Source organism: Sebastes fasciatus, chromosome 8, assembly GCF_043250625.1.
Source record: "Sebastes fasciatus isolate fSebFas1 chromosome 8, fSebFas1.pri, whole genome shotgun sequence".
Lineage (NCBI taxonomy): Eukaryota > Metazoa > Chordata > Actinopteri > Perciformes > Sebastidae > Sebastes > Sebastes fasciatus.
The window spans coordinates 35,567,110-35,577,109 of record NC_133802.1 but is presented as its reverse complement, the minus strand read 5'-3'; the positions used below and the strand labels follow the sequence as shown (position 1 = coordinate 35,577,109).

The following is a 10,000-nucleotide window of genomic DNA, read 5'->3' as shown; positions in this document are numbered from 1 at the left end:
CAGGAGGGGAATGAATCGGGCACCATGAACAGATCAGTAGTGACAGTCTGGCAGAAGACAAAGAGGGCAGAGAGACGTGTTCTCACAGATATTATATAAACCATCCGTCCAGCAGAGCAGTACTGTGCTGAGGACAGAGAAGTCCTGTCCTCAGTATAAATACGTCGGTCCAGAGTGAACCAGCTGTGACCAGCTAGTCCTCAGTCTAATTATAGCTTCTGCTCCTCACTAAGTAACGTGCCGTAGGTTTTATTCTATATAACGGTCAACTGGTCTTTATTTGATTCAGCCGTTCATCACAGAGCCAACGTTTAGATTAAGAGAGAGAGAGCTTCAGCTGGTGTCAGCCAGTAAGAGGATCCACCAGCATCGTTTGGCTCTGCTGTACGGGAGCATTACGGGTTTAGTGTTACTTATGACAATGAAAAAAAAAAGTGGTGGATAAAACGGCGACTGTGTGAACACTGTGCAACACGTGTGGTTTATGCTAGCAGCAACACTTCCACTATGATGAACCATTTATGAAGATATCTCTCCGGTGTGGCCGTCGATAGGGGCAAGGAGGAGAGACTCTGGAAGGACAGACCAACTCCTTCTCCCTGCAGCCTTTAAACAGCCTCTACATGCAGACTCAGACTCAGAATCAGACTCAGACTCAGACTCAGAATCAGACTCAGATTCAGACTCAGATTCAGACTCAGATTCAGACTCAGACTCAGACTCAGGCTCAGGCTCAGGCTCAGGCTCAGACTCAGACTCAGACTCAGGCTCAGGCTCAGACTCAGACTCAGACTCAGACTCAGACTCAGACTCAGATTCAGACTCAGGCTCAGGCTCAGGCTCAGACTCAGACTCAGACTCAGATTCAGACTCAGGCTCAGGCTCAGACTCAGACTCAGGCTCAGGCTCAGGCTCAGGCTCAGGCTCAGGCTCAGGCTCAGGCTCAGACTCAGACTCAGACTCAGACTCAGGCTCAGACTCAGGCTCAGACTCAGACTCAGACTCAGACTCAGACTCAGACTCAGATTCAGACTCAGACTCAGACTCAGACTCAGATTCAGACTCAGACTCAGGCTCAGGCTCAGGCTCAGGCTCAGACTCAGACTCAGACTCAGACTCAGGCTCAGATTCAGACTCAGACTCAGACTCAGACTCAGGCTCAGGCTCAGACTCAGGCTCAGGCTCAGGCTCAGACTCAGACTCAGACTCAGACTCAGGCTCAGACTCAGACTCAGGCTCAGACTCAGACTCAGACTCAGATTCAGATTCAGACTCAGATTCAGACTCAGATTCAGACTCAGACTCAGATTCAGATTCAGACTCAGACTCAGACTCAGACTCAGATTCAGACTCAGACTCAGACTCAGACTCAGACTCAGATTCAGACTCAGATTCAGACTCAGACGGGGTTAAAACACAACTCCAGCATCGGGAGGTTTACAGTGAAAGCTCTGCAGCCTGCTGCAGTCGTGGAGGACGCTGGATTTCAGCATATGATTAACGTAACGTTACTTGAGCAGCGTTATAATATTCCCTCTCGCCGACACTTCAGCAACACAGTAATTCCAGCAGCACAATCTCTGTAATGTGATTTATATTTATTCATTATTTTTAAATAATACAGCGGTACAGAAATCCAACCGTATTCCTCTAAATACTGCACTTTATGAGTGGACAAACTAATCCTTCAAATTAAGAGCTGATAATCAGGGAATTGAGACATATGTTAAACTGTTGGTGTTTCTTAGTTTAGTTCTGGTTGAGCTTCTGCTTCAGTTTATGTTGATGGCCTTACGCCGGGGCCACACAGCGCGCATCATGCTCGCGTGACGGCAGCGTCACGTCGTGGCCGCGTCATGCCCACCTAGGGTGTTCACACTAGACGCGAGTTACCCACGTCTCGGGAGCGTCCCGGAGCTGCCTGTCAGCTGTGTTTTTGCTGTTGCTGACAGCCCTTTCTTTCTACATAGAGTTTGCCTTTTAATGTCCATTTAACTTCATAATAAATGTGATTTATATTTATTTAAGACAAAAAAGGGTAAGAACTGTGTGGTAATTTGTAAATATTATTAAAAACAAGCAAATAAATTCATACATAAATATTAATATATAGCCCATATAAATCCCTCTTTTCTGTCAGTGAAGAGGGATTTATATATATACAATGAGGAGGGATTTCTATGGGCTATATATATATATATATAAATCCCTCTTCATTGACAGTGAAGAGGGATTTCTGTGGGCTATATATTAATACAAAAAAATAAATAAATACATTAGTAGTAAGAGAGAGCCTACAGCAATCCCTCTTCACTTTGACTGGCACAGTTTTAAACAACATTTCCAGGGGGTTTCGGGTTCCTGTTCTACAGCATTCCAGGTTGCGGCTTTTATGGAAAAGGACTTAATTTACATCTGGGGTGGGACAGCAATTTACATTATAAATGCTGATGTTCCGACATCTCAGGCAACTTGGAGCTTTTCACCACCTTGTTGCTGAACTGCGCCTTGATGGAGAAAAACACCTGAAGTATTTCAGAATGATAAATATAAGTAAAGTGTTTTTTTTTTATTATTATAAAACAAAGCAAAATAAACAGTTTCGTTATTTGTTAACCTTTAGAAAACGAAAATTATTATTAAATATCTTTAAAAAAATTAAATAACACCTCTAAAAGAAAGAACAATAAAGTTACGTGGTGTTTGTTGAGAGAGAGAGAGAGAGAGAGAGAGAGAGAGAGAGAGAGAGAGAGAGAGAGAGAGAGAGAGAGAGAGAGAGAGAGAGAGAGCGCATCGGAAAAATACTGCCAACTATCACCCGATGTTCTTATAACCTATTAACCCAGTCTATTATATGTATAGCATATGTAGGGTTTCTGCTATGACTACTACAGTGTTTACATAATTAAAAGCCTGTACTATATTAACTTGATGGAAACCTGCAAGCAGACAACTGCTTTATTTAGAGTATTTCAGAATAAAAGCATTGTGTTAATGAATGAATGATTCTGTGCACTAAAAACGCTAGAGGACTTTTATTTTGAAATCTAGATAGGAAGTGTAAAATATTGATGGTCAGTGACATATTCTACAGATGTCTAGACATGGAAACTGTAGTAATCTTGCTCATATACTGTCAATAGATCACCTTCACTGTCTGTTGCTGCTGGGAGACGCAGCCGAGAGGTAAGCGGCAAGCGTGAAAAATAGGCGAGCCTTCTATTCTATAAAATAGAACGTCTGACGTGCGTCTGACGCGCGTGTGACGTGCGTCTCATGCGGGCAGTGTGTCCACTCTAACCTGTTAACATGGACGCCGAAATAAAAAACAACACGCGACGTTGCCGTCACGCGAGCATGATGCGCGCTGTGTGGCCCGGGCTTTAGTCTACACTGTGTGCACAATTATTAGGCAAGTGAGTATTTTGATCCCATCATCATTTTTTTGCATATTTTCCAACTCCAAGCTGTATTAACTTGAATGCTTATTGGATTTAAGCATATCAGGTGATGTGTATTTGTGCAATGAGGGAGGGTGTGACCTAAGGAGATCAACACCCTATATCAAGGTTTGCATAATTATTAGGCAGCTTCTTTTCCTCAGGTAAAATGGGCCAAAAAAAGAGATTTAACTGACTCTGAAAGGTCAAAGATTGTAAAAAGTCTTTCAGTTGGATGCAGCACTCTTGAACTTGCTAAGATATTGGGGCGTGATCACAGAACCATCAAACGTTTTGTTGCAAATAGTCAACAGGGTCGCACGAAACGTGTTGAGAAAAAAGACACAAATGAACTGCCAAAGATTTGAGAAGAATCAAACGTGAAGCTACCAGGAACCCGTTATCCTCCACTGCTGTCATATTCCAGAACTGCAACCTACCTGCAGTGCCCAGAAGTACAAGGTGTTCAGTGCTCAGAGATACGGCCAAGGTAAGGAAGGCTGAAACCTGACCACCACTGAACAAGACCCATAAATTGAAACGTCAAAACTGGGCCAAGAAATATCTGAAGACAGATTATTCAGAGGTTGTATGGACTGATGAGATGAGAGTGACTCTTGACGGACCAGATGGATCAGTGGCTGGATTAGTGACGGGCACAGAGCTCCACTTCGACTCCGACGCCAGCAAGGTGGAGGTGAGGTACTGGTATGGGCTGGTATTATTAAAGATGAGATAGTTGGACCTTTTCGGGTTGAAGATGGACTCAAAATCAACTCCCAAACCTACTGCCAGTCTTTAGAAGACACTTTCTTCAAGCAGTGGTTCAGGACAAAGTCTGCATCTTTCAAGAAGACCATGATTTTTATGCAGGACAATGCTCCATCGCATGCATCGAAGTCCTCCACTGCGTGGCCAGCCAGTAAAGGCCTTACAGATGAAAGAATAATGACATGGCCCCCTTCCTCACCTGACCTAAACCCTATTGAGAACTTGTGGGCCTTTCTTAAACGGGAGATTTACGGTGAAGGAAACCAGTAGACCTCTCTGAACAGTGTCTGGGAGGCTGTGGTTGCTGCTGCACAAAAAGTTGATCGTCAACAGATCAAGAAAGTGACAGACTCCATGAATGGAAGGCTTATGACTGTTATTGAAAAGAAGGGTAGCTATATTGGGCACCGATTTATTTTTGGAAATGTCAGAAATGTTAATTTGTAAATTTTGAGTTGTTTACACTTTAAAAGATGAAAATAAACAAGTGAGATGGGAAAATTATCGTTTTTCATTTAGTTGCATAATAATTGTGCACACATAGATATTCTCCTAAGAAAGCCAAAACCTCACTTTTACTTTCTTAAATATTCAGGTTTGAGGTTTATTAACATTTTGGATTGACCGAGAGCACAGTAGTTGTTCTATAATAAAATTAATCCTCAAAAATAAAATTTGCCTAATAATTGTGCACACAGTGTATAATGACATCATATTCATATGAAAATAACAAAGCTGCATGTTTTGTTTGCACTAATTACTGTAGAAGATGATTCTTTCAATTAAGATTTGACAATGAAGAAGAGTTGATGTTCCTTATGTAAGCCTTACTTTGTTAAGGGAAACATTTGTTAACTTATTTTTGCCAAATAAATGAGAAGCATTTTGAAATCAGAACAAGACCTCCTCGCTGGAACAGAAATGTACCGGACCGAACCAAAGACCGTGATATGAACCCAACCGGGAATGTTGTGAACCGTTCCACCCCTAATATATATATAAACTGGGGAAAAAAAGTAAATAGGCTTTCCAACCATGTAAAATACAATGACCATTAGCCTGGTAACAACAGAGAAATAATCCACCAAACACAAGTTTACGAACTTTCTTTTCCCAGTTTATATATGATCCCAGGATCTTCACTCTTTAGAACTGAGCCGCTACAACCTAAAAATCACAAGTTGCGTTGATGCGTCAAAGAAATTAGTGACGTTAAAATGAATTAGCGTTAATGTGTTTTATGGTGTTTAAAGGAATAAATGAAGAGTTAAAGTGTTGTCTCACCTCCAGCGTACATCACAGCCAGCATGATGGAGGAGATCCAGGACACCTGGCTGGGCGTGGCATCGAAGATGACCTCTATCTCTTTGAAGAACACGGTGATGGACTTGGGAAAGGCGTAGGAGAAGCCGATGGAGATGAAGGCGCCGACCACCACCACCCAGCCCCAGCCACCCTCGGGAGGGGTGTAGCCCACCGGCCCGCCCGCCGCTGGAGGCATGTCTGCTCACCAGGAAGGAGAAGAAGAAGAAGAAGAAGAAGAGTGGAGGACCGCTGGGTCCAGAGAAGAAGAAGAGAAGGCCGGAGCAGGTGCACTGAGGTCAGGACTCCAACCTGTGAGAGGAACAGAGCAGAGAGATGGTGTGAGACAGTTAAAGAGATAAACTTCATCCTGTCCTCCTTCTTAGCATCTTTATCTGATCTGCAGCAGGATGAAATATGGAGGGATGAGGACGGAGAGAGGGAGGACAGGAGGGCAGGATGAAATATAAAGGGATGAGGACGGAGAGAGGGAGGACAGGAGGGCAGGATGAAATATGGAGGGATGAGGACGGAGAGAGGGAGGACAGGAGGGCAGGATGAAATATAAAGGGATGAGGACGGAGAGAGGGAGGACAGGAGGGCAGGATGAAATATGGAGGGATGAGGACGGAGAGAGGGAGGACAGGAGGGCAGGATGAAATATGGAGGGATGAGGACGGAGAGAGGGAGGACAGGAGGGCAGGATGAAATATAAAGGGATGAGGACGGAGAGAGGGAGGACAGGAGGGCAGGATGAAATATGGAGGGATGAGGACGGAGAGAGGGAGGACAGGAGGGCAGGATGAAATATAAAGGGATGAGGACGGAGAGAGGGAGGACAGGAGGGCAGGATGAAATATGGAGGGATGAGGACGGAGAGAGGGAGGACAGGAGGGCAGTGCTGGAGAAGATGCACACAGTAAAATAAGGAGCAGGGAAACTAAATATTTATGGTTGTGATCATTTCTGACATTACAGCGCTGAGAGCTGTCATGATGAGAAAGAACATCTGAGCTGCCTGCAGGCCGACATACCAGCAGGAGATTAGAGGCTGCTATATGTTATAATTATGATGATTATGAATTCATTTGAATAACCCTAAAATACCTGAAGATGACCAACTGATCCAGAGACTGCTGTCAGGCTGATGCTGAACTAACTGCAGCGTTTCATTCAACGTTTCAGAGACGTTTCTACATTCAGAGTTGACTCTAACCAGCTGGAGATCCATCTACATGTCCTGGTTTCCATTCAGGCCGCTCATAACGGAGCTATTTCTGGCCTCCTCTCGCCAGCTCTGCTACTGTTGGTAGCTTTTAGTTCCAGAGTCCATTTAAGGTAAACGGCCCAAAGCACACTGGGGAATGCACTAAATGTGCATGGTGATACTACTGTATACAAGAGAAGCTGAGTAATGCTGTCCTTGTCCTGTCAGTGGACATAGAGAGAGATTAAAGGACCGCCATCGATGGAACAACTCCATGTCAACACAGAAAGAGGATGTTACAACACAGTATGACGTTCTAATGAGTAATGAACAGCCAGGAGTCTGGCTCTCCTACATGGCAATTAGCCACGAACACGCTGTAAACAACCACGCTCCACCAATCATTACAGCTAACGGGACAGTTAACTCAGCTCTGAGGTTCAATGTGCACAATGAACCTATGGCTTTCACTTCTTCCTGCTCCATGTTTCATGTCCCGTCTCCTCAACACAAACTACAACAAAGGACTGACGCTACACACGCTACACACGACGCACACGCTACACACGACGCACACGCTACACACGCTACACACGCTACACACGACGCACACGCTACACACGACGCACACGCTACACACGCTACACACGACGCACACGCTACACACGCTACACACGCTACACACGCTACACACGACGCACACGCTACACACGACGCACACGCTACACACGCTACACACGACGCACACGCTACACACGCTACACACGACGCACACGCTACACATGACGCACACGCTACACACGCTACACACGCTACACACGACGCACACGCTACACACGACGCACACGCTACACACGCTACACACGCTACACACGACGCACACGCTACACACGCTACACACGCTACACACGACGCACACGCTACACACGCTACACATGACGCACACGCTACACACGCTACACACGACGCACACGCTACACACGACGCACATGCTACACACGCTACACACGCTACACATCCTAAACATGCTACACACGCTACACACGCTACACATGCTACACACGCTACACATCCTAAACACGCTGCACATGTTTATTCTCTACCAGTTCAGTATATTGGTCTCCAGACAGAGAGAACTGGTGAAACACATTGAGCCAATCTGAGTTAAAATAAAGCCACAGATGTTATTTCCATTCCGAGTTACTGCTGAGCTTTCAGTCATTTCCTTCCTCTCAGCCAGTTTCACTTCGTACCACATCAGTACTCAGCTGTACACTGAGGGAGGTCTCTGCTATTAATCTGTAATCATCGGTGTGTTTAACATGCTAATAGATAGATGCTAATACTGTTAAAGCCCGACCCAACGGGACACCAAGCCCTACATTTGGAGGCCTGAGTAGAGTTTTGGTACATACATACTTTTGGACATATGACTCCTCTGCACACACACTAAAATACTGCAGAGTCATGATGAACCGTGAATAAAGGAGTGATGCAACATGGGAAAACACAGATGTGATCCACCAGACTTAGAGGCTTCAACCCAGAACATCAGGAGGGAGGAGATATGTAAATACTCATCACAGTATTTACTGGAACTTTAGTCTTCCTTCCTCTATGGATTATCATCTATGCACATGTTCTTTATAATTCATGTGAACTTGGTCAACTGTGCAGCTCTTTCATCTTAAAGTAGTTTTCATATTTTTATTGACAACCTTTCTATTTTATATTTATGTATCTTGACTTCTACAGTACTTGCTGACATACATATCAACGAGGGATGCACCGATACCACTTTGTTTCAGACCGAGTACAAGTACTTACATTTGGGTACTCATCGATACCGAGTATCGATCCGAGTACTTCTCTGTGCCTAAAGAGCCTCGTTAACAGCCAGCCGGAGGGGGTGAGCGTCACACGGCAGGCTGGGGAGTCTCGCATACGAGGCGGTGCGCCGCCACCGGCTCTAGGTCGCAGCTTTACAGCGCACCTGGCCGCACCGTGACGGGACTCCCTGCTCCCGGTGCGTCTGTCGACCGGGGTGGACTGTCCTCCATGCTCCCCAACCGCGTCGTGCCACGCCCCACCTAAGAGGCGCCAGAGGTCTTTGGCGATCCCACCCGACCCGTTTTGAAACACGGACCAAGGAGTCTAACGCACGCACGAGTCAGAGGTTACAAGCAAAACCCCGTGGTGCAATGAAAGTGAGGGCCCAGCAAGGTCGGGCGCACCACCGGCCCGTCTCGCCCGCACCGTCGGGGAGGTGGAGTGTGAGGACCCGAAAGATGGTGATAAGAGGTTAACGTCGCACTGCCGTAAAGTGGTATCGGAGCCATTTTGCGCACAGTGAGCACAGTATCAGACCGGTATCGGTGCATCCCAAATAATCCATGCTGAATATTTCAAACGGTTTAATACATTTTCTACAGTATCGACCCACGGGTCGATGATGCCAATGTCCGTAGCGGCCAAACGGCGGTACAACAACCTCCCTGTCCGTCAAGTGATGCCATCAGACCCAAAAAGACTTTTCCCATAGACTTCCATTGAGAAAGAGACGTCTGTAACTCAGAGGATCATTTATTTTGAGATGAATCACCTCCCCAGTACGAACACTCTAATAGTCCTGATTTACATCATTATATATCATCATATATATATCACTAACAGCTGAATCCAGAGTTATTTCCTTCCTCCGTTCATGTGAATGAGATCCAGAACCAACACAACCTCACACTGAGCCACAGAGAACCGTGACAGGTGGATCTGGACCAACATAAAATACTACATATTTTTGTTGAAATGAACTGAAAAGAGCATTCAAAACAAATAATGTGTAAACATCAGATATATATATATATATATACATATATAGACTGAAGCTGGTGTGTTGTGTAGTTCACTCTGTGTTTTAATAAATGGAGAAACAGGATGCTGGATGACACAGCAATGTTCTAGTTAGTTCCTCTCTCGGTAATGTGCTCACTGTAGCTGCAGAGGCAACGTCACTGCTGCTCTCAGTGATCTGATCACGCACACCATGACCTCGCTGAGGTCACCAGGAAACACTAACGCACTAACACACCAACACACCATCACACCAACGCACCCATACAGGCCTTTACTGCACTCTTTATACATGTTTTTATGCCATTGTTGCTTTTATATGTACCAGAATGTGTGCCAGGACACATCAGGAAGACAATAACATTCTGTCATAACTTCACATATGATGCTGAAATAAATCTATTAAATGTTTGTCAAAGAGAGACTTGGG

The 10,000-nt window shown here is 45.1% G+C and overlaps 1 protein-coding gene across 1 annotated transcript in view; it reads right to left on the bottom strand.

Annotated features, from left to right (window-relative positions):
• LOC141773314 (monocarboxylate transporter 1-like) overlaps nt 1-10,000 on the bottom strand; it is a 28,516-nt gene that overhangs the window by 10,945 nt on the left and 7,571 nt on the right. The window contains exon 2 of the mRNA XM_074645221.1: nt 5,496-5,825. Coding sequence (XP_074501322.1) covers nt 5,496-5,712 — 217 coding nt within the window. The 5' untranslated portion in view covers nt 5,713-5,825. The remainder of the gene's footprint in view (nt 1-5,495; nt 5,826-10,000) is intronic.